Source organism: Corvus kubaryi, unplaced genomic scaffold (genome assembly GCF_017639235.1).
Source record: "Corvus kubaryi isolate FWS band 111438036 unplaced genomic scaffold, C.kubaryi_AGA036_p1.0 37322, whole genome shotgun sequence".
Taxonomy (NCBI): Eukaryota; Metazoa; Chordata; class Aves; order Passeriformes; family Corvidae; genus Corvus; species Corvus kubaryi.
The window spans coordinates 1,241,185-1,266,231 of NW_024581101.1; the positions used below are offsets into that span (position 1 = coordinate 1,241,185).

The following is a 25,047-nucleotide window of genomic DNA, read 5'->3' on the forward strand; positions in this document are numbered from 1 at the left end:
TGTAACCCCTGCCTGCAATTCTCAAGGAATCCACTGATGTGGTTGTTCTCACACATGGCCAGGCAGGGAGGACTCAGGAAAAGGCTGCTAGATGACACCATCCCTCCTCAGCATCTGGCAAGGGAGAGGTCCGTGGGGAAGGTCAGGTCTTGGTGCAGCACTTCTGCTGCAGGAATTCATCATGGAACTTTGGCTGGAGCACCATGTGGTTCAAATTTCAGATGCCTTGTTCTCCACCTCAACAGTGAAGGGGAAGGGGAAAAGAAGAAGCAGGAGGGAAAGTGAAGTGTAGAGACTCGTGCCTGTCACAGGATACTCTTGTCTTTTGAAGTGACATGAATGGTATTTTGTTTGGCTATTGATATGAATAATAGGGAAGAAGGACAAGAGAAGTGGCTGGGGTCAGAAACAAGTGTATATTATGCTGAAGCTTTGTCTTGGCCCTTCAGACGGTTTGGGACTGTTCGACATGGGGTTTATGACTTTCTGTGGACATGGACAATGCCTGGCACACTGTAATTGGGAATACAGTTGCTTTGGATCTGATTGTTTCACTGGCATGGGGCTTCATTTGCATCATTAGCACTCCTGTCATTAGCACTGTGAAGAATATCTTAGGTCCCTGGATGTTAAACTATGGTCCCTTAAATTTGGCAAGGAAATAGCTAGACTTTTATTGTCTAAAGTTTTATCACCTTTGCAAAAAAATATTAATGGAATTCTCCAAACAGTTAACTAAGTCTTACAAAGGAGTGTTGGTATAGAAGTTCCAATAGAAGCAGAATTGGGCTCTCCCCATCATATATTGCTAGCATGAAAGAAGTCTCCACAGAGTCACTTGAATTCAGGAAGAAAGCTCACACCAAACATTGCTGGATCCAAACCTGGCAAAAAATCACAAGCAAGTGACTTTTTATTCTGTATGTCTTCTGTCAGTATCTATTCTGGTAGGAAATAAGTGGAACTCTTTCATGGACTAGTCTTGCTTGACCTAGTGTAAGGAAGTCTCAATATAAAAAGGAATCAGAAAAGGAAGAAAACTTTGTAAAACAGCCTCTTGGGCACCCTGTGACTTTCTGTGCAGAAAACTTACACCAGTTTGCATCAATCCAATTATGTTTTTTCCTATGTAGGCACAGCATAGAGATTCTAGCTTAAGTGAAACCTGCATATTCAGAGGAAGCAAACAAAGCACCTGGACCCTGTTTCCATCTCATGCCAGACAAAAATGTTTAATTGATTTGACAAGAAGACACAAAATCAAGAAAAAAACCCCTATATGTACCTACTTTTCTTTAAAAATAAGACATTAAATTTATTTAATTTCCCTCTTCTTGACACTGTTCACTTTAAAAAGAATGACTTCTTGTTTCCTGGGAGAAAATAGGACTTAGTCTGCTGTTTGAAAGTTGTTCAAAGTCCCAAATGAGATGAGACAGCTTCTTTAAATCCGCTTGAAAATGCTGAACCTTGATTATCTCCATCAGTCGTTGCAAAACAGAGACGGCAGGAGAAGCTTTGGTGGATGGCCTGCCGCTATTTTCATCCACGAATTTGATTGCTCATTTGTATTGTGTGATTATGGTTGTGGCCTTAGAGAAGCCTTGAAGACCAGACGTGGCTTGCCAAGCTTCAGGGAGCCGCAGTCCCTTGGGCTTTTGAAGCACTGGAACTTGAGAGGAAAGATGTGTGCTAATGTCTTTAGAAACAATTCGATGGGTGAAGGTATGGGTGTTAACGTCTTTGAAATGGGTCTTAATGTCTCTACTGACTTTGGGCAGCAGGTTTGTTGCAGAGCCCAGACAGCCTGGCTCTTGAAACAGACAAATGGGTCTCCACAAGCTTGAATTTCTGAACTTCGGGGCAAAACGACAAGTTCAAGGGGGCATATGTGGTAGGCGGTTCGGGAAGGCTGTACCTTCCTAGTACCTCAGGCAAGGGGGAAACGAAGATGGCAACATGCGGGCGGGAGTTTAGGATTGAAGGAGGCTGCGCCCTCCAAAACCTCGAGAGAGGAAGCTTTGTGGGTGTGTGCCCCAGTGGACTCACTCCCTTCATTCGAATAAAATTACAGGACTCCTCTGTCTCTGTTATGGACATTGGCTTTTCATAGCGTAATTTTCCGTACAAGCTGGAAGTGTGCTTTTTAGTCAAACAGATGGCTGTGAAAACCTTGTACCAAACAGCACACTGACCGGCCACACCACGGGCCGAGGAGCCTGGGCTGAGCAGCACGCTGAGCTGCACCCTGTGCGCACACGGCTCTGGCTGCACGAGGGACAGCATTGGTCACAGGTCTTACTTTGAACAGTGCAATCGCCGAGAAAATAGCATTATTTTCTTAAACAATGCTTTTATCAAGGACCAGAAATCCCAGTGACACTAATCCGCGCATAAGCTTCTGTGATCGGGGCTGTCTAGGCACTAGTTTACGGACTCTAGAAGCCCTTGGCTTTTGCACCGGTGGGAGTGTATCGCAGCCCCCGCAGCCCTCGCAGCCGCGCCCCTCCCGGGCCGCTCGGCAGAGACCGCCCGGCTCGGCCTTCCCGGGGCGGGGGCGCCGCGGTTCCATCCCTGCCGGAGGCGGCCGGGCGGGGCCGGGCGGGGCCTGGCCGGGCGGAGAGGCGCGGCGCGGAGTCCCGTTAGAAGCAGCGCGGAGCCCGTACGGATCCCCACCGGCGCAGAAAGAGCGACGGCCGTGCCCAGCCCGCCGGGAAGATGCCGAAAACGGTGGGTGCCGCCGGCGCGGGGCAGAAGGGAGGCCCCGCCGCGGGGTCCGGGCGGGTGCGCGGGACCAGGCAGGCGCGGCCTGGGTGCTCCTCCCGCCTGGGCTCGGCTGCGCCCCGGCCGGTGGCGGCCGGTCCAGAGGGAGCGGCGAGGGGCACGAGGGAGCCCCGGGGAGCGGAGCCTCCCACCCGCCCCTCCATGTTGCGCTCCCCTCCCCGGCCGCTCCCCGCCGGCCGCGGCTTCCCCGCGCGAGGGGCCGGGCCGGGGCCCCGCCTGGACCGCGGGGTCTCGGCGCGGCGGGGCCGCCTCTCCGCCCTAAAATGTCCGGCGGAGCGCGGCGGCGGCGCCGCCCGCCCGCGTGTGCGCCCGAACCCGGGGGGGGAAGCGGGGCGAGGCTTTCGAGAGCCTGGTGGGAGCGGGTGATTGCTATGGCCGCCTCATGCGCTCCCTGAAGAGGAGAAGTTGGGGTTTTCACAACTTGCAATTAGTCAGTTTGGGTTGCCAGGGAGCCTTGTCCCAGCTTGACTCGAGGTATTTCTTGGCTGAAGAGATTTTAGTACTTCAGAAAGTCTAGTCAAGTCTGTACTTGACTCTCCTCGCAGCAGGAGTTCGTTAACGAGGAGCATGGGGTTTTTCCATTTAATTTCTCCTGGTTGGAGTAAAAGAATCGGTCCCAGCCCTTCATTGATAAAACAGGAAGGAGCAGGGTGGAAGTCTCTGGATGTTTCCGTGCTGGAGTGATCCGAAATGGCCTAAGAAAATCTAATGTTTAAGCTAAGAGTCTGTGGTTTACTTAAAGGAGAGAAAAAAAACCAATCCCAAACAAAAACTCACTCGTGTGCAAAAAGAAATTGAAATGAAATCGACCGTGATTTTCTTTTAATAGTTTCTTTTTTTCACTTTAAAGCAGATATTGAATGCTTATTTGACTGATAGCTACTTTTCTTGGTGTCTTAAATGCCTTCTCTCTGATAGCATGGAGAGCTAGATGATGATTATTATTTAAACATCAACATCTTAAAGGATATCAAACTTAAGCCACTTCACGGTTAAGACAGTATTTTCTTAAGCTTTAGAAAGGCCTTCCATCAAACATTAGTGATGATTAGTTAAGATTTAGTTACTAAAAAAGCTAAGATACAGGCAACAAATTCAGTGAGATTAATGGAAATACCACAAGTTAGGGGACTTTAGTGTAAAGTGCAGTTGAGACCTTTTAGCCAGAGAGTTTACAGTCGTGATGAGTGACTTTTTTCAGTGTGGATCGGCCAAGAAATCCTGAACAAGTAGCAGAGAGGCTTGTGGGGCGGGGTTCCCAGCACCAGGCTGAATGTGAACGCTGGCTGCGAGGTGCTCATTGCAGCCTCTGCAGACACACCCTAGGATGGATTCACCTTCTCAGTCTGTTGCTTTCTGGTTTTGACAGAGCAGTTCTGGTTTTGATAGAGCAGTTCTGCTTTCAGAGCTTTTAAGAGCAGATAGAGAAATGCAAGTGTTTTGCTGTAATGCTTTGTACTGTACATTGCAGATTCTGCAGAAAGCCGTTCCACTGTCTGTGCCTGTTGCAGTACAGAGCTGCAGGCCTGCTGCTGTATCAGCCTTTGGTTTCCTGCCCGATCTGCTCTAGTTACAGACCCAACTGAAATAATATTTTAAACATTATTTCTTGATCTTTGGTTTTCAGGAACAGGATATGCTGGCATAACTGTGTAATCAGTTCTTCATGTGACATAAACATGACTACTAGTGTGCTAGCTTAAGATTTGTTAATAGCTACTTAATTAACAAAACAGTAAAATGCAAGAGACTTTCCTCAATCAAGGAAAAAAATCAAGGTCAAATGTGGGTGAAACCTGGGCAGTTAGATGTAGGTTTATGTGGGCTTCATCACAAAAATAAATCCATTGTGAAGAAGACAGATGGAGGAAATGTTCCAGGGAACAGTTCTGGCTGGGCAGGAAAAGCATTTGTGTCAAAACTACTTGGTTGGTAGCTCTTATCATTCATCTCACCAGGCTTACAGAAACATGCTGCTGCGTGGCTTAAGCAGCAAAACCTGTTGAGTTCTGAGCCTCTACACCTCCTCAAGCTAGGCTAAATGTTAGCACATGTAGCTGGAGATTTCCATTTTGTTATGTGAGGTTTGCTATGAGTGACACTAGGCTGTGTAGCACTATTAATAAGAATCCAAGATTAACTCTGGTAACCTTTGAACTAGTGCACATGATTTGCTGTTGTGACATGTAATGGGGGGGTTTGGTTGCTGGAGGCCTTGTAGGCTGTGTAGAAAGTCCATCATGCATCAGCATGCTGATCCTGCCATGCTCACAACAGGAAACCTTCACTGTTCTATTTAGTGATACAACTCTGATTTAAATTTTTTGTGTTCTGGAAAGTTTGTGAGGTATGAACACTTAAAGCAGACACAAAAAAGGGCACATAATTCTCCCCATGCTTTGTATTGCAGAGGGTGGAAGTAGTTGAGTGCTAAAAATGAGCCGTTGTCAAGCTCTGAAAAGTCTCTCCTCCAGTTGTGAGCAGTCTGTTTATTTGCTGTAAGTGGGCTCTGATCGCTCCCTGACTGATGGGCGCTCTGGTTTCTCACTGAGCCGCTTCAGGCTGGGCAGTGCTGCAAGTCATGGTATTCCAAATCGTGATAGAAGGGAATCAGCTGCCGCACTGGTGGCTTGTCTAAGCCCCATAGTTAATCACTTGAATTTTAGTATTAAAAGAAACGTATTAGTTGGAGGAGTGAAGGGGAAAGTGATTTTTTAAAAAATTTTTTTTAAACAGTCATGCCTATTTAATGGGATGATACTTTATTTTTTAGTTGTTGGAAAAAGCAAGGCTTCTGTATTGGAATTCATTGACTATTTTGCCTATGCATGTACTTACTTTGTGGCTTTGTGAATGGGTAGGCCACTGAACTTGAAACGTGAGCATTCATCACATGTGAGGTGTGCATTCAACAGTCCTGTCACTAGGACTTGGGCAGTTCTGTTTTAGGTAACATAGCCTCTACTCTTTGTAGAGAAGGGTTTTTAATCAATGCTAATCTTGTGAACACAGAAGGTTTTAGGAAGTAATAAGGGAAAAGGTACCAGTCCAAACTTTATTATACCTTAGTTTGAAGCTAAATGTAGTAATAGTTACCGGGATCCTTAGGTACCCTGTCTGTAGTTTGAATTGATGGTCCTAATTCCCAGCAGGACTTGAAAGGTCCTAGAAGCTTTTTTCCCTTTGTTCTTCGGAGCTTCAAGGTTCTGGTTAGAAGTAAGAGATTGAGGTAGATAGCGGGAGAACACTCTGGTTAATCAGTTTCTTGTGTGTGTAGCTACTTGCTACCAAATGCTGCAACAAGATGGCAACTCTGAGTAGAATGCTACACTTGTTTGGGTGATAATTTTCTTCCCCCCCCCCCCCGTGGAATTTGCTAGATGTCTTGAAGGGGGAAGGGTGCATAGTGATGAAAACTGACTTTAATGGATGGGCACTTCTCTCTTGGTCCTGTTGTACTATGAAGGAACACTGGAAGCATTCTAGATGCCTTCTGTCTTATTTCATGACTGACCCTTTGGTGTTACCTCTTCCTTTCCTCACTCAGCATAACTTGGGAAGCTTGGCGACACTGGTCCAAGTTTGACATGTGTGCTAACTTGTTAGGCAAACTCATATGTTTCTTCTAACGCCATCAGATAATATGACTTGCTGTAAAGAGGTGTGTTTGAATGCTCCCAAAGACCTTTCTTCATACAGAAGTGTTTCCCCTGTTGGTGAATTTCAGATGACTTTGTACTTCAGAAGCAACAATAGCTAAAACATGCTGAGTTTACAGTGGAATCAGGTAAACTACTGAAACTGGTAAAGCAGTGAATTATCTGTAGCTTTATACCTACCATGGGATTTTGCAAAACAGGAAAGGCCTTTACACCCTAGCTTGTATTCTGTTCAACAGCTTGATTTCTAGGTTCTGCAAGAATAGCAAGGTTTTACTTCATGTCAGATGAAGCAATTAAGCCTGAAAGTGAGCAAAAGCTTCTATTTTGTACTTTTAGGCCTTCTATATTAAAGTTAAACAGAGATTTTAAAGTATACCATTGGTGATAAACTAGCATTCACTTTGTTTTTATATACTGGTAAAAGCTTCCTTTCTCTTCTTATGGTAAGCCCTGCACCTGACCGGGCAAAACCCATCAGTTATGGTGGCTTTACACTGTTGTGAGCAAGAACTGTTCCAAGTGCCTGATCTGAATTGGCAGTCATGATCCAGTTCATAAAACTTCGATGTGACAGTGTTACATCTAAGAGTGCTTATCATACCCGTGGTTTTAGAAGATTAAATGTGTTAGTTGAGTCCTTTATTTAATTTTTGCCCTCTTGATTTGTTGCCTGAGGCAGTTGAGCAAGAGGCAGGTTGGTGAGGTGCACCCAATAAAAGGGGCCCAAAGGGAGCTTTAGGGCTGCTGCTTCTGCCGTAAGAATCCTGTGGGGAACAGGGTGCCTGCTATCACGGGCTCATCATCACTTGCTTCTTGCAAATATCCTGTCACCATAACGTTTACAGGCAGCATCTTTTTTGAACCTTCAGGGGATTGCAGCCCTTTCCTTGGGGTGATTCTACCTTCTCTGATTAGTCACCTCTGAAGTTTAATTACCATTCTTGCTTTTCTCATGAGGATGGTTCATAAGATGTCTTAATATGGACTCCTTTATTTTGACAGGAAATGGCATCTCTGCCTCTAGAGGAAGCTTGTTTGAGTTTTTTTATGTATGTCTAGTCTGAAGCAAAAATCTCCTACAAAGAGCTCACTAAGTCCCTAGTAGCTGCTTGAAATACAGCTGATGAACTGAAACTGAAGGATTCAAACACCTTCTGCTTGTGACCCTGGGTGTGCAGGGGGACGGCACCCTGCTGGGGCTGCGGCCTGGCCATGTCCCTGCTGATCAATGGCTACTCCACAGAGAAGCCCCTCTTCCTCCACAGAGGCTCTGGCTCTGCTCCAGGGTATGAAGGAAACTGACTAAAAGCTTCCTCTGGCTGCGTCATCTCCTGGACTCTTTCCTGGCTCGGTGTGGCTTAAGCAACCTTATTTGGCTGACTTAATTTCCCCCCCCCCCCTTTCTGTGCAGCAAGAGGGCCTCCCTTAATTTGCACAATAAAGCTGTTATCTGTGCTTAATCACTGTTCTGAGGACTACAATGGGGTTTGTTTGAAAAGAGCTCCAAGATTTCAACTCCTTGGATCCCTATCATTCCAGAGTCCCGTTTCCCTTTTGTCTGTTTGCTAAGTGGTTATACCAGAAACCAATTCCAGTGAGGAGTCTCTGCTGCTGTAGTCACACTATTGGAAAAGAGTAAATCTCTCTCTACCCAGGAATAATCCAGGGCAATTAACTGATGTAAATTAAAAGCAATAGTAAGCAGCCAGTTAATTGCTTGCTTTTCTCTAGGGGTATTTGAGAACAGCAGGTATTTGCATAGTGCAGCCAATAATACTGAATTAAGAGTTTGTTTTTATCTGAAACTTCCAAACTAGGCTGAAGTCTCTAGGTTGATGGAAGGCTACTCTTTAAAGCACATCTCTTTGTAACACTCCTGTGGTTGTTTTTAGGAGGAGCATTCAAGTGTTTTGGAAGTTTTGGGCATAAAACCCACCCTTCTGACTCCAGTAGCTAATGCTGGCTCTTAAAGTAATGTTTAAAGCAAATACTTGGTGGGGAGGTAGGTAGAGACAGTCAGTGGCAGGCTTGGTAGTTATAAGACCACAAGACCGTCTACAGCTGCTCAGGGGTTTAGAACCTGAAATTGCAGAGGTTTGGACCTTAACATTGACAAGAGACAATTATGGCTGCAGCAACTGTGGCTATCAATAGGTAGTTGATCTGGTGCTGCTTCCTTCCTGTGCAGCTGTGAAAGGATATATTCACTTCTATCAGTGTGTGATCCTCCAGTGGAATAGTGGGGCAGTCAGAAACTCCTCTCCTTTGTATAGCAACTTGTTGAACTTAAATGGGAAAAAACACTCTTTGAAGATGTTTTTAAAGGCATGAGTCCTCCAGAATGCTTTTTCCTAGTTGTTCTAACATCTCTGAAGCTCCAGTAGTTGTTCTGAGGAACCTCTTGAAAAATACGAACTGTGGATGAAAGAATGATCAGTTCTCATCTTATTGCCAGCCTAAGGAATAGGAGTACTTGGCCATGCTAGGCCTCTGTCCTTCTGGCTGTTGCTGGTTGATGAATAGCTATGGACAAGGGCACAGGAGTGCCTGTAAAGGAGGAATGAATGAAAAAGCTCTGAATCTGATCACCTCTGTAGAGAAACAAGCAATTAGGCAAGAATGAGATGATGGACTAGAAGGGGGAAGAGACACTCCTTTCTCTGCCAGCTGTAATTCTGCGTAGAGTAAAATGAAATCTCAGAAGAGTTCAGAAAGAGTACCTGAAGCAGTGAATTAAGTGCCATGGTATTCATGGTCCAGACTGATCTGTATTCTTGCAAATTTCTAGTTCTTAGTCAACTTGTTTGTTTCCTAGAGGAAGGCTTCTCGGGAGACTGAACTTTACTGTTCTGGAGAGTGAATACTGTAAAAACTTTCTTGCTGTATTTTTCGTTGTCTTTTCTTTGGGGGGGGGGGAGTGGGGGTGTTAAATTGATATTGGAGAATTTTCCATGCAAAATATCGGAGAACTGTTATTCTGCCATCGTATGAGACAGAATCTTGAGATAGAATCAGTTTGGTTGGAAAAGACCGTTGAGTCCAGCTGTAAACTGATGACTTTCTGCAGCCATGAACCATTCTTATCTGTCTGTATATCACTGATTTGTACTATTTTCCTTTGTAGGCCCTTGTCAGAGCATTTTTTCTCTCTCAATTGGGAATCTAGTTATGGTGGTGAAGTGACTTAGTACAGGAAAAGCCTGCCATTGCAGTCTGATCAATCAATTAGTCACAGCACTTAATAAATATATTTGGTTTTATATAACATAGGCTAATAAAGCATAGAATTCTAGGCTAACTAATGGAATTCTGGGCTAAATCTTTCCTTGCCATAGCTTTTCAACTGTACAGTACAGTTGAAAAGCTATGGCAAAGAAAGATTTAGCCCAGAATTCCATTGTGCTTGGTTACACTGCAAAAACTGAGCTGCCAGAGAAATTATTAGGATGAAATGTCAGGATGCTTGATAGCTTCCATCCCCCAGAGGTGTGGCTTTTCATTCATAATATCTCTAAGAATATAAATATGGCATCGATTTTATTTTTTAAATTCACTTTTCCAGAATAGTGTACTCAGAGGGCAAAAAAAAATTTAATTCATCAATATGCTGAATGTCTTTTCTGGCAGCTTTCTGGATGGAAAAGAGGGTTTTGGTTGAGTATATTTTTTTTCTCTGTTAAAATCCAGAACTTGACATCTTCCTGACAATTGTCATCTACAGGACTTGCAGAATGTCAGCAAATGGTTCTGAAGGCACACTGTAAGAAGTAAGGCAGTTCCATTGCTGACAAATTCAAGCAATATCAGGTTGCTCAGTAAAAGAGTGGTAATGCAAAACCCACCCAACACTTGGTGGTCCAATACATCTTCTTATATGAAAACAGCCCTATTAGAAATGATAGAGAAGAAGGGATTTGTACATACGTATTAAAAGTAAGGATTTGCTTACAGATCATTAAGTAGACACTTTAATGAAGATAACGTCTTTTGACTGGCTCTTTTTGCTGTGTTTGATGCCCTTGAGGGTGTGTTTTGCCCTCTTGTGTACAAGGGCACAGTGCTGGCTCCTCTTGAGCTTGCTGCTGACCAGCACTCCCAGATCCCTTTTTGCAGGGCTCCTCTCCAGCAACTCCTCTCCCAATTTGGACTTGTGCCTGGTATTACTCTGCTCCAGGTGCAGAATCTGGCATTTGTTCCTTTCAAATTTTATGCCACTGATCAATCATGCTCTGATTTATCTAGATGTCTTTGCAAGACCTTGTATCCCTTGAGAAAATCAACAGCACACCCAGTGCTGGTATTGTCAGTACATTTGCTAATGGTGCATTCAACTCCTGCAATCCAGATCATCAATAAAAATACTGAACTGCACTGGCCTTATTAAGGAGACCTGAGGAACACCACTGGTGACTGGTTGCCAGCCAGACTCAGCCTCATTCCCTGCAGCCCTCTGAGCCCTGCTGCCACTGGTTCTTCATCCAGCACATGTTGAACATCCTTGTCTTGCAGTTGAACAACTTGTCCAGAAGGATGCTGTGAGAGACAGTATCAATAGCTTTACTAAAACACTGAAAAACTATATTCACCACCTTTCCTTCATCCATTTGGTGGGTGACCTTATTGTAGAAGGATACCAAATTAGTTAGGACTTTCCCTTCATGAGCCCATGTTGGCTGTGCCTGATGAATGCACTGTCGTTTAAATACTTTAATGTCCTTTAAATGCCTTTCGATAGCACCCACTAACTTGGTTAATCTAATTACTCTCTGACAGCTAAAACAGATCTTCAAGAAAGCAAAATTGCCTGGAAAGCTGGAAGGATTGAAAAAAACTTGCTTATATTGTAGCTTGTAGCCCAGCTGAGACAATAGACTACTTGGTGTCTAAGCAATAAAAACATGCAAAATTGTGACATGTTTGGTTTGGTGTATGGTTTGTGTGTGTTTTGTTTTTAAAATCAGCAAAGTTATCCTTCAGGGATGTCACTAGATTATATTACTCCTTGTATTCATATGATCCTCTAAGTTTTGATAGCAGGCATGAATGGAGACACTGCACAGCAGGCATAAGAAGGGTGTTGCTTCTCTAGGGTGTTTGTTACTACTGTATGTTACATCCAAATGTTAAGAACTGTCTGTGAGATGAGATTGAAAGCTTAAGCATCATAACTGTTTTGCCAGCATCTGTTTATTTCATTTGTTCCTACATGCATCTCAATATTAAGGAAACATAAAACTGCTTTTGAAAAAGTGACTGATTAACTTCATTTGTTTCTTTGGATAGATAATGAAAGCTTTAGCTGAGATGTATTGAATGCAGTGTCTGTCTGTATTCAGTGTTCTCTGGCTACAGTTACCCTCCTACAGTTGAAAATCAGGATCTGAGCTTGCCTAAAGTTGAGAAACCTGGCTTCTTCTATTACTGAAAATGTGCTTTTTGAGCAACTGGATTTTTGTTGCAGTATCTGTAATTTTCACTAAGACACACTCAACATGTGGATTTGTTTGCATTGATGAAATACTGGAAGCAGAGAGCAGTAAAATGATTATGTTCTATCCCTTCACTATTCACAATCCCCTAGACAACTGTCTATGCTGTATGAAGTGTTAAACATTCTCCTCATTTTGTGAGGTGCTTCAAAAACTTTAAGGTTACTAGTAACTTGAACAACAGGGTCAGAAAAGACTCGTATTCCTTAAAATGTCAGAAAGCTCCAAGTCCGTGGTTGGGACTGCGGAAGGCTTAGAGAGTGTTCTTATTCAACACTATAAAATGCTTTATCACTAAACCAAGAAAACATTTTGGTAAGTGATGTCTTAGTCCTCCAGCCTGCAGGTCCATTGTGCTGATTTTGTTACAGAAGCTGGACTGCAGCTTTTTCTGTGCTGTAATATTGAGGTGACACACTTTCTTTGTTGCTGTGTTAGTCCTTCACTTCAAAAAACTGTTGGGGAACCTCTCTTACCTGAAGTTGGTATTGAAAAAAACCAAGTATTGACTTAGTATTTTTTGGTTTGCTTAAAACACTAGACTGCACCTGAAACTGGATAGTATTCTGACCCAGCCATGACAAACTGGGAAGCAGCAAGTTCCTGAAAATTAATTTTCTTACTCTACTTGTAATGACTTGCTGCAGCATGTATTTTGGGCTTTGTGAAATCTATAGACACCGTTGTCCTCTGCACTGTATACCTGAGGTTCTGTGTTGACATACATGTGGAAGTGCGTTAAATCTCAAAAACCCCCAGCTTAGGGTTTTTCTTCCCTTTATCTTGCTCTGTGGTTTGTTACTAATATCTCAAATTGAAGGGTGATGGCAAGATGCAATGTGGTGTATTATGCTCAGTTTGAGTACCGTTTTGCACACCCAGCAGTTTAGGGTAGAGATCTTTTTTTTGAAAGGGGGTCCATGTCAGCATCTTCAGCTGTAAGAATGTATCAGCGTAGTGTTGTCTTGAATCTACCAAAAGACAGAGCAAATAGAAGGACTAACTAACTTCCAAATCACTAAAAGATCAGAGCAATCTGAACAGTACTTGCTTTAGCATCATGCACAGGAAATACAATACTATCTTAGTGTTTGTTCTGACAAATGCTAAATAACCAAGTAAAAATCTGACAGAAGGCTGTCCTTCTCTTTTGCTGCTTCTAGTTCTGACAGATTTAATACATAGGCTTTGTTGCTTGCTCTGGACTTGATTCACCTCTGTGCAAAGTCTCTTCTGTCCTTAAGCACCAAATGTATCTTAGTCAGAGGTGACCAGCCACTTCTCCCATGGCTAAGCTTTGAATGTGTCTTTCATATTGCAAAAAAGTGTTTGGTGAGTGTCTCTTTTTTTTCCTCTGTAGAACCCCTTGGACCATCTGCTGCATTGCTCTGTCTTTTCAAGTTTTTCCTTGTCTTTTTACAAATTGCTATGTGCAGATGCTCTGGACTCAGAAAAGTTTGGCATAGAGGACTTGTCCATTACATGCTTTTACCATATTCTACTGACAGCTTTGATTTGGCAGTGTTGGGAAGGATTTGAAAATAATTGGGATCTGAGAGGATTCAGTCAGTCTTATAAACGAAGTGATTTTGTTGGTCTGCCATTCCCTTAGAGAGAGATGGGTGAGTAGATGCATTAATGTGGATCGATCCATTTCCACAACAAGCCTGAGAAAGAGTAGTTAGCTGCTCTTACTGCTCCCAGTGTTCTGGAAATTTGCTGTTAGGGGTAAGGTATCTGCATGCAGGAACATTGAAGGAGCCCCTGACTTTGATCAAAGTTTAATTCATGTCTGCAAACCCTATGCTGCTGTACCTTAGCATATGGAAAAACCTGAAAACATAAAGCAACCCTACACAGTAGGTCTGGGTAAGAGCTTAACTCTGAAGTTGACTTTTGAGTGTTCTTTGCAGAAGGTTGGTTTTCAGGCTCCCTGCCTTGCCTTAGTCTAGTGAGTTTTACTGTTTGCTTTTTTAGGTTATATCCACATGTATGTTGACCTATTCAGGAGGTGTACTCAGCATCTGGCTATTTCTCTTCCTACTACCCAGTTGTGTTTCTCAGTTTTGACCTGCAGCTTTAGGAAGACCACTAAGAGTTTGGCTTATCTGCATGTTTGGCTACATAAAGATAGTCCATAACATATCTGTTTGTAGAGGAGAATAAAGGATCTAGATATTGAAACTGCAAATCATGTAAGGAAATTACTCTTGCGCACTTGATGCAAGAAGTCCATTTATGTTAGTGTTACTTGACCACTAACATTCCTGGGCATTCAGCAATGTCTTCATCAATGCATCCAGGTCTCAGGTGTTAGCTGAAGTTTATCAGGCCTTCTTTCTAAAATAGCCCAACTTCAAACAGTGTATGAATGTGAACTCAAGAGTGTGGATTTAATTGCAGCCTTGAATGAACTAAATCAACTTGGTTGCTTGCTTGAGAGCTTTGATGGTTTGCTGCCACTGTAAAGTTTTGCGTCAGTTCTGTTCCGTAGTTCAACAGAAAACAGGGTTAATGGCATGTGTATATGTGGCTTGATGAGGGGTGAATCGCAGTGAGGGGTTGTGTATCAGAGCTGCTGCAAAGGATACAGCAGGTATGCCTGGGAGCGAGGAATAAGAGTGGTTCAATAGTTTGGTCCATCTTGTCCCCGAAAAGCCATCTTGCCCTTTCTCTTCTATGGCCTGTAGCAGTGCCCCTGTGTAAATGTAGTGAACAGGACCAATGAAATGATTCTGCTCGAGAAAATAACAGAAGAGTTATTCCCGCCCTGATTCATCCTTTTGAATTCCTACTTGTGGTGTAGTTGTGGAGTACAAATATGAACCCTGAGAAGTGATTGGGAAGGTGCAGGTTGTTCAGGATGGCTTCCCATGGTGGTGGATACAGACACTGCATGTGCTGGCACTGCTCTCCTCAGCTCCTGTGCAGGTCTGTACCCCTTCAGGAACCTTTTGGAACATGGGGTTCTGTGTCATGGTGGTATAGCTACTCTCCTCTATATTAGGAAAGCTCAAATGCTTGAACTAAGATGGAGCTTGAAATAACCAAGTATACTTCGGCAATCACAAGCTGGTCTTTTATAAACTGTGGACAGTCCCAACCAGAACTATTTAAAATCTAAAATAGGTCGGTGGTGAGGGAAGCAAATATGGGTGGGGAAACTGAATATTAAAAAGAAGTGTAGAACTGAGCCATTTAGGGGAAATCCTGTGTTTTACGGAACTATGACTTAAATATATATGAAAATGCAGCCAGCTTAAATGAGACCCTGTACTGAAAGGAAGTTGCAGGATTTGTCTAGCATGCTGGAAATGATAAAACTGAAAATCACAGGATGATGAAACAGCTCTAGCTCATGCTTGACTGTGTGTGTAGTTAAATTTGGAGGGATGGCTCATAGTCTGGGCAGTCAGATCCCACAGTAAGACTGTGTTCTAGCTCCTAGAAGTCTGGCCATTGTTCAGAGGTTCAGTGAGGTCTGTGAGCTGGCCAAGAACTTGATGTGCCACACCCAGGCCATCCTCTGGGTGCCTAGAACAGGCAGCCCTGTGTTCAGCTCCCCTCTCTGTAACAGAGTTAAACTGCTAGGAGTCTCTTGGTTGAAGGACAGAGAGAAGCATGTGAAACAGATAAGCTTGCTCTGACTTTTTATCTAAACACGAGTCCTTTAGAAGGAAGAGCTTGGTCACAGCAGTTATCTTCATGCTTTCTTCCCTGTGGAAAGTGTCTTTAATGATTAGCAGAGTGTTGGAGTGTAGTGATTTTATTTACCCTCAATTCCAAGTTGCCTCTGAAACAATTCTTAACTGCAGGCAAATTTAGAGACCTTTATGTAGGAACTGAGTATTTAGTCTGTTAGCTCATGAACTTCAAGTACTTACTGTACATGTGATGCCTCAATGCAGGTCACACTTGTCTTGTTAGCATCCTGTCTTGATTTTGCTTTGAGCTCCTTCCAGTGAAGTACGTGCTTGTGATTTTGGCAGACATTCACTGGATGCTATGTTTGGAAAGCTGATTGGCTCTTTGGGAACATGTCTTGGCTACTCGTCTTGATTGATCAGCCCCTAGAACTGGGTCTTTGCAACCGTTAAATGGTTCTGGGAAATTCCTTGGCTTGAGGACGGAAAGGGAAGAACTGGACTAAGGGGAGGTTGGGAGGGGGAAGTTGCCATCTAAGAGCCTTCTCAGAAAATCTGAAGTGCTTCTGATGGTGGGAGAGAGTGCAGGGACTGTTTTGCTGGTTGAGTGACTTCAGTCACAGCCAGGATTGTAACACCTTTGTTCGGTCTACAACATAAGGCGGGTGGCACAAAATACTTGTTTGTAACCTGTGAGTAGGATTGCCTGGGAGGAGCACACAATAGCTGTGAGGAATGTCACCCATACTACTGCTGGCATTCAAACATGCCCACTGCCTGCTAACTGCCCTTAGGTTGAAGAGCTTTAGCAAGGGATATGGTTAAGCTCTGACATGTGAAGTACAACTGCAAACCCTACTATTAGTGTGTAGAGGCTGTAATAGGTGTGTATATTTCTCCAGAGAAAAGCCCTTCTAACAGGCACAAAAAAAAGCTGTTTACAAAACAAGCAACCTCTGCCCAAAACAAAACCCAAAGCTGCACAGATTGTAAAAGTTGAATGATGGCAACTACACATTGCTATGTTTTGCTTCAAGTTTTACCTCCTGATCCAGATGTTGCGGAAAACGGGTTGGGGGTTTTCCCCATGATATTTTAATTTCCTTCTGGGTTTTGACTAGTAAAGGATGTTCTCTCTAAGCAGCTCAAACAACAGGTACAAAAATAGTTATTCCAAGGGCTTCTTCTAACTGTCTCTAAAGAAACAGAAAACGGCAATGTTAATTACTTGGAACAGCTACAGGAAGGCAAAGGGAGGTGCATGAAGAATCTATTTATGGAAAAGGAAATGGCAAGAATACAGGAGTTGATCCATTGCACAAGGTTGGGAGTAAGTAGTGTAATAAGTGGCATACAAGTATCTGGACTTGACTGTAAACGTGGGGATCCACCCCTGGCTGCTTTTACTGGCTTAGTACTCTCATCTTGCAACTCCTTTCCTCTAACTTAAACTTGTTTGCCCTCTGGAGATGATGGCAAGCTGCTAGTAGCCATGGTGTTCAAACACCACTGGTGGGATGTGACTGGTTGAAAAATGAAGAATTACATTTAAGTAGTTGTAACCTGGAAACATTAATGATTTTGGAAGCCATGCTGTGTAGGTGGTAGAGGAATTTTAATAATTGTTTTGAATTAATAACTTAATAGTAGTCTTTTCATAAAGTAGAACTTCTATTCCTGAAAAGGTTGCCTGCCCAAATCAGGTCACTGATTAAATTGGGTAAATGATACCTCCCGAGTTCTAAAATGTGGAGTTCTCCAGCCCTGTGGAGCCAGCATTGGCACAGCCCTGGCTGTGCATGCTTGTGCAGTGCTCTTATGAGTGTGTGCTCGCTGGTACTGATGCAGGAAGGTGTCTCCAGAGCAGTGAAACATTGATTGTGAGAAAGCTGCGAAGCTGGGGCCATGTTAGCGAGTGAAGGCATCTAAAGTAAGGCAACTGCAAACAAGAGACCCTTGCATGAGGAATAGGCTTTTTTGAAGTTTTCTTGTGAACTCTGTGAATGTGGTTTGAAGACCTTATTTTTTAAAGAAACTGTCCTTGAGGGTAATAAATCTGATTTTCCACCACTTGAGAGAAAAACGGAATCTGTAGTTTATATAGGTTGTCTGAAGTAGACTCCCTGACTAGATATGAATAACTGATCTCTGGACTGCTAAACATGTCCTGCAAGGACAATCCCGTCCAACTCCACTTAGTGATCCTCTGCTCAGGCCTCTCTGAATACCAGGTATCAATCATGTGCAGAGGACTTAAACAGGAAGGTTGTGGCTTCTCACACTTGGTCTTGAGAACCAGATAAGCAACAAAGTACTGCTGTGTTGCTGTGCTCTGTAGGCATTGCCTTTTCAACAACAGCAAGCTGCCATCAAGGAAACTGATTTTTTTTTTCTTTTTTAAATGGGAGCATTCCTGATTACCACTTGCTGTATGGAAGAATTTTATTTTCCTTCTCATCACTGTGAGATGAGCAGTACAAATTAACACAGGAGAGCATTTTGAGATTAACAGTCAAACAAATACACTGGGGCTCTGACACTACAGTATGACAGGGATTATATTAGAATAAATAACTTGGTTTCCTTTTTTGAAACTGCTTTAGCATTATATTTTGTACCAGATTTTTAGTTACAGACACACACACACAGAGAATGTTCTGTGTTTGAAGGGACCCACTAAGATCATCAAGTCCAACCCTCAAGTGAATGGTGTGTACGGGGATTGAAATTGCAACCTTGTATGTTATTAGCGCCATGCTCTAACCAAGTGAGCTAATCTCATTAATCACCTCAGCCAGTTTCTTCTCTTCACCCTTTTCAAGAACAGGGCTAGGATTTCAACCACTGCATATAAAACTGCTGTAAACCCTGTCAGAAACCTGTTACAGAAATGCAGTTGGCATGGCACAGAATTGGTCTATTTTGAACTGCTTTGTTAGGTAAAGCAGAAATTCTCTGCCCTACCAAGCTCCACATAGGAAAGCGTATCTTTTTAATGGCTGGTGGTGCTGTAACTAGGTTTCCCCCCTACCCCATGTTTATAAATTGGTGCTATGAGGGTGAGGTTTTGCTGGAAGCTATGGGCAAGCACTGGCAGCATCCCTTGGTGTCTCTGGTGCAGTGAGGTATTGAATGCCCCAGTTGTCACAGGGCATGTCTGCCCAGACACTGATGCTTCCACCCTTTCTTAAGTGCTGGTGCCTCCACCCTTTCTCCATCCAGTTTCTGCAAGCAGATTTCTCAAAGCTGTGAACTTTCTTGGTCTTGCAGGCCGGTGCTCTGGCTTGCTTCCTCTTCCTGTCCTCAGCAGCATGGCTACTGAAGCTGTGTGGGTGCTGTGGTTTGTTGCCCACATGAGCCATCTGGTTTTTCTGGAGACTAAGAGCAATTGCTGGTGGTGGGGCTACAGCTCTAGTGTGACTGTGCTCAGGTGTGGCTCCACAGCAGCTTCTGAATCCAAGCTGGCTTGGTGCCCTGCTCCCTCACAAGGAAGGAATAAGACCATGGGAGCAAAAATTTAGTTAGATTTAGCCTGAATTCTTCCTTGACCAGGCTTGCTGGTGCTCACAGGAGAGCAGCTTTATGAAGCTGGGTAGTAGTAGCTGCCCCTTCACTGCTCTCTGTCTTCAGGCTCCATGCTAAAATCATTAGGCATGCTTTAAAAGGTGCATTCCTGCTACAGGATATACTTAGGTACCAAAAGAAAGCCACATACTCTATAGGATGTGGCTACTACTTCTGGCTCACTGGTACCAGAAGTACCATGGCAAGTGTTCTCCTCGGGTGGTAGCTTTATTCAAATAGTGGGGTGGGATGGGATGCCGTCTGTGGACTTACTGCCTGCCCAGTGCTCCAGTCAAATGAGAAGTGCTGTGTCCCCAGCAGAGCAGGATGGGGATGGTAGAGAGAGCTGGAAAGCTCCCAGGAGCTGCTGGGAGGGTTAACCTCTCTGGTACCTACAATGTGGTTCCTGGGGTGTCCCTGCTACTGTTCTGTTCCCTGATGAGCTTAGAGGTATGAAAAGGCCCTTTAAGACTGCTGGAAGGGGGCTTGGTTAATTAAGTGTAATCCTTTGAGAAATTGCAAGCGCTTTCACATGACCCAATCCCAGCCTCACCCTGACACAGGGGACCCAGGGCTGTTTCAGTGGGGTGCTGGCGTTCGGGAAGGAGCCAGATGTCTGTGAGTATGGCTGGTGCTGGAGGTGTGGGGCATCACCTCTGATTCCCCCCTGAGGCAATGCAAAGCTCTGCTGTCCTCGAAGTGGGCCCATGTTGGCTGACCAGTGCGCGGGGAAGGAAAGTGAAGCGCTGCAGAGCACTCATACTCCAGAATTCACTTGCCCGTTCTGAGGAACAGGGGGACACTTTTTGGTTAAACTTACCATATTGCTGCTAATCTTGCTAAAAGCCAAAACTGAGCAGGTTTTTAGGTTATTAAGGTGCTTTATGAGATCTTAGTTCATGCAACTCTGGCTGGATTTGATGTGCTTCCCTGGTCAGACCTGTTGGAACTGGTGCATGGTATTGGTCTAGTATCTTTACGTGTAGTAACTGCTGGGTAAACTGGTTCCTTTTAGTGCAGAGGCTGTACAGGTTGGTCTGGAATGTCTTTTTCATTGAGCTTGCTTCTGTTCCGTAACAGTCAAATTTGCAAAAAAGTACAAGTTTTCCCTATGTTACTTTCTCCAGAAATAGTCCACTTGTTGCCTTTAACCTGGGAAGCAGGGAATACCTGAAGCTTGAAGCCTACAGCCCAGCAGGGTATAACAGCTTTCTCACATACAGGAAATGCAGGGAGGAAAGAAGCTTTAGCTCAGGGTCAGGGTTTTGTAGAGGTCGATACTCTGTTGTGCTGACTCTACTTATTATTCTGACATGAATTTCCTAGTACTCTATTCCTGTCTCAACTTATGACAAACAGAATTGTCTTTTCTACCTCTCATGCTGTTCAATGCACTGGGGCATTAGCACAAGCAATACATCCGTTACTGAGCGTGACAGTATCAGTCCTTCCTGTTTGTCCTGCCATATGCAGCTACACATTTTCATCTCAGGAAGTTGTTATAGCACACTATTAGAAGGGCTTATTCGGAGACCTTGAAGATAAAATTACTGCTGCTAGTAAAATTGTTTGGAATCTCAGTGGGGTAGAAAGTGAGACTTGAAGGTATATGGGCAATACTAAAATACCTGAAAAGATGCTGCAGATAGGTACCTGGTACCACTGTCTATTAAGTGTGTCTCTTGTAGACTGCTGAACAGCATGGGAGGAGGTGGGTAGGGGTGGCTTGTACCTTTGGAAAGCTTTTGCTAGTCAAAGGGAGCTTTCTTTGGCTGCAGCTGCTTTGGGGCTGGAAGAGTATCTCTTTCCATGCAAGAGGTTCTGTCTGTGCAGGAGGTATCACACTTGGCAATACTGTCCTTGGCAGCAGGAAGCTCTTTAATATGCTCTGGCAGTGGCAAGCTTTAGCAGTACTTAGAGTGGTGGAACTATGGTAATTCCCCAAATAGAGAAGAGGAAGGGTTACTAGTTTTCTATCTCTTTCCTGTAGCTGTTATGAAAGGAATCAGTTAAATATGAGCACTTTTTTTTTCTGAATGCTTTTTAAATTTGGTGAGTATAAATTTGAAATGTGATAGTTGAGTGTTCTTGTAATGTGCAAAATGGCATCTGGAAGCATTTCATATAGTGTTACTAGGTGTTTGTATGAGAGTATATTAAATGATGATGGAAAGACAAAAGACTAGAGGCCACCTACTACAATAAACTTCTGTTAGTTTAAGATCCAAGTAGAATTAGAGACTTGCAAATATTTGTGTGCTGCAGCGGATATATTGTAAATGCTATGATGAAAAAATGCAATTAATTGCTTTAAACAGAGTTTGAGTACAAATTACTGCCTTAGGATAGTATTTTTGCTAAATCTGTTGATGAAATCCAGTAAGCATTCTAAAAACACCTCCTGAGAGTTGAAAGTTTGATAGATGTTTAGTAACAGAATATTTGGAATAGGCATGTAGTATACTTGGGGATGAGTGCTGCCATTGTAGTTGTTGTGGTTGAATCACTGGTGTGCCATGTCTCTCTCTTGCACACCTCTCAGCAGTGCGCACCTTACCTGTCTGGACTGAAAGAGCTAAATTTGTATATGCTCAGCAGTCCAAAGTTGGATACCTTATTGACATTTTTTTCTGTTTGCAGCCCAAATTATAAGCATGCCAAGGCTTATGCCAGCCCTCAAATCTAGGAAAACCTTTTGAGATGGTTTAGAAATACAAAATCTAAAAGCTTAATGCTGATGAATCTTGAGGCTTGTCTTAGAATAAGCACTGGTAGTAAACTAGATTGATAAATGGTTTAAAAGTGCTTTGGCAGAGTAACTCTGAAGGAACGAAGCAAATGAGTCTAAATTACGATCTAAAGTTTAAATTATGAGTCTAAATTATGTTGGCTTTGTTTTGCTGTAGCATTTTTATTCCTGTATGTAACATTTGTATTGGTCGGTACTCAGCTATGAATACCTTAGTAAGGTGGTTTTACTTAAGTGAGACTTTAAATGAATGAGGAGGAAGAAGGTAAACATGCAGTGCCTGGCATGTACTTGTCTGGTACAGATCATAGCAGTCTGTAGATCTGTTCCTGTAGTTTGTTTGAGCTGCAGACAGAGCACATTAAGATCAGTGCCTCCCACCATCTGAAATGGTAGAAACCTCACTTTGAGCCAGCTGTTGTGAACTGGAAAAACAAAACCACCCTGGCTTGGTAGCATGTGGGGAAAAAAATTCTTTGTGTGTTGTTTTCACACCAATGAGCCTTAACAAAGCTCAATTTTATAGCAAACTAGCTTCTCAGCCAAGTATTAAATTACCACTGATGGTTCAAACTAACTAATGCTTAAAATGTCACTAGCACAGCCCAGGATGTGCTCTCCTCGGCTCGTTCTGCTGACAGTTAACAGCAGTGTGCTGTTGAATGTGTTAAAACCGTGTTCAGCTTGGGGAAACAGCACTACTGGGGTGTGGTTCTCCAAAGCACAAGCCTATTTCCTGTGGTATCTTAGCTTCTGCTGTCTTAGATCAGGCTGAAGTTGCAAGTGCAAACCCATTCAAGACATTGCTGCTCCTAAACCTTAGGTTGCTACTCATCTTGAGCACAGGGGGCTTCTGGGGGCAGGAGGGGAAATGTGTAAGTCTTCCTATTGAATGTATTAATTGAAGGATGATATCAGATCAGATAGCTTAAGGGCATTAAGTGACTGACAGTGAAGGAATTTTGCTGGTTCCAGCGTGGGGCCTTATTTTATTGTGCTAACAAAGATGTGAGTCTTGATAAATATTCTGCATGAATTATGAATGATTATGTTCAGTTTTCTGGTGCTCAGATATTTGGCCCTCAATCACCTGTGCAGATAATATCTGGTAAGAGTAGCAACTATGCTTTGTCCATAAAGAGTGCAGCGAAAAGACTATTTTTCTTTCATGGTAGCTGATACATTAATGATTTAGGTGAACAGGAAATACTCCAAAGCTAACAAAATGCAACGTGTAACTTAATGGCTCATTTAATGTAACCCTTCTTATACCTGAGTGTAGCTTATGAACAGCTTTGCTCTCACCTGGTGGGTGTGCATGGCAAATCAGGCTTACAAGCCAGCACTCTTTCTGCTAGAAGAGTTTGCTTCCAAGTGTAAGTAGCAAAGCTGTTTTGAGGAGCATTCAGCCCTTCTAGGAAGTGGCCAGATTCTTGTTTCACCAGTGCACTGTGAAATTAGCCCATTGTCAAGGTTTAGGATTTGAAGTGAATAATTTTTGGGAAGGTATGTACTAAGAGAACTTAAGGCATCTGCATGCTATTGAAAGCTGCTAATTTTAAAAAGAGCTTCGTTTTTACAAGCTTAGGTCATTTGTTCTTTCCTTGCTACTACTGTGGTGGGATGGTTTTGCCTTAGTTTGGCATCATTGTGTCAGGAGGTTTAGAGGGCTTCAAAACCGACTTATTCCTGATATACTTGTTCATGATATCTTTGTTCTTGTAATGTCTAAATAGCATTCCTTTTGCATGAAACAACTAGAACTTCAACTTATGTGTACTTCAGCTTAGCTGTGCTAAGCCTACCTTTAACCTTACCAAATTTTTAGCTTAACTTAAAACAAGAAAGCCTTTAGGTTTATCTCAGGAGGATATCAAATACAAAATAGTGGTGTGCCTAGTCTGAAGCAGGCTTTTTGGGAAACCTCAAAAAGTATTTGGATGTAGTTAGCGGTCTCTCTTTTTGGCACTTACCTATATTTAACTAGCAGAACACGTCTTGCTTATAGGGAAAAAAACCCTGGTTCTAGCTCTCTTGAAGTCTGGTTTCTTAGTAAACAAGATGTGAAATCTGTACATATTCTTGGTAGAAATACAGGAATCAGAACCGTCTGTGATTATATCAGTATTATGTGGTTCCTTGAATATTTCTTTGCTTACTCTTGCTTTTCTGGTCTCCTGTGTCATGCAGTTAGCTTATAGTCTAAATATGACTTTGAGTTGTTCTTAAAGCTGTTCACAGTGTAATTCCCTCCACCCCTCACCACTGGAAGCCTGGTGGAGTGTACTAATAGGATTGATTGCACTGAAGAACAAAAAATTAGGATTTGTTGATCTGAGGTGAATGACTGTTGGCAAGAGAGAGAACTGTTAATGCAAGGACTGTGTGCTGGGGTTTCGTGCACTGTGAGTATCTTGTCTGTACAACTTCAAGCCTTGAACTTTTGCTTTGATGGAAAAATATTTTAAATAAAGCTGTTTTAATATGTACATGTTGTGTTCAAAAGTTGTGAAATATCTTTACCTTTTTCAATTGATAGGCATGCAAATAGAATTGGATTCTCAGGCAGCTTGGTGTACTGCAAATAGAATTGGATTCTCAGGCAGCTTGGTGTACTCAAGAGACCTCACTTTCCCTGGCCTAAAGTTAAGGCATCTGCTTTCAGACCAGGACTGTTTCTGTCTAGCCCCAGGCATCTAAATCATGTTTCCCAGTAATTATCAGGAGTTTTGAATGGGATCAGCAATGTTTTACATTAGCATTTGAGGTGAAATGCCTCTGCTGTTTAACGTGCTTCATGAGAAATGAAATGTGTGTGTATGTCTTCCTGCTTCTGTGGGATGAAGCTGCAAACTCCCTTGCTGCAGTCCCTTGGCCACTTTCATGTCACAAGTAAAAATGTGATGGTGAGATAGTCCTGTCAAAATAGTGCATCATATAACATTTCTTCTGGAAGACTATTCATGGTCTTGCATCTAAGGCTAGTATAGTAATGAAATCTTGATTGCAATTTTAAATAACACCTGAACAATTTCTGCAGTCTTTAGAGGTCTTTCATCTCCCTGAAAGAATTGGAAAGCAGTATTGGCAGCTCTACTGCTATGGGAAGTGTTCTCATGTTCAGCATGCAGCCTTTTTGTGTTAGCTTGTGAGAG

General features: G+C 43.1%; 1 protein-coding gene across 2 annotated transcripts in view; it reads left to right on the forward strand.

The window, feature by feature from the left end:
- The first annotated feature begins 2,597 nt into the window (after positions 1-2,597).
- Positions 2,598-25,047, forward strand: part of MSN (moesin) — a 43,203-nt gene continuing 20,753 nt past the window's right edge. The window contains exon 1 of one of the 2 annotated variants that reach the window (XM_042029191.1): positions 2,598-2,730. In XM_042029191.1, coding sequence (XP_041885125.1) covers positions 2,719-2,730 — 12 coding nt within the window. In that variant the 5' untranslated portion in view covers positions 2,598-2,718. Of the gene's footprint in view, positions 2,731-19,740; positions 19,762-25,047 lie in introns of those variants that run through there. The other variant, XM_042029192.1, reaches the window with a different exon arrangement.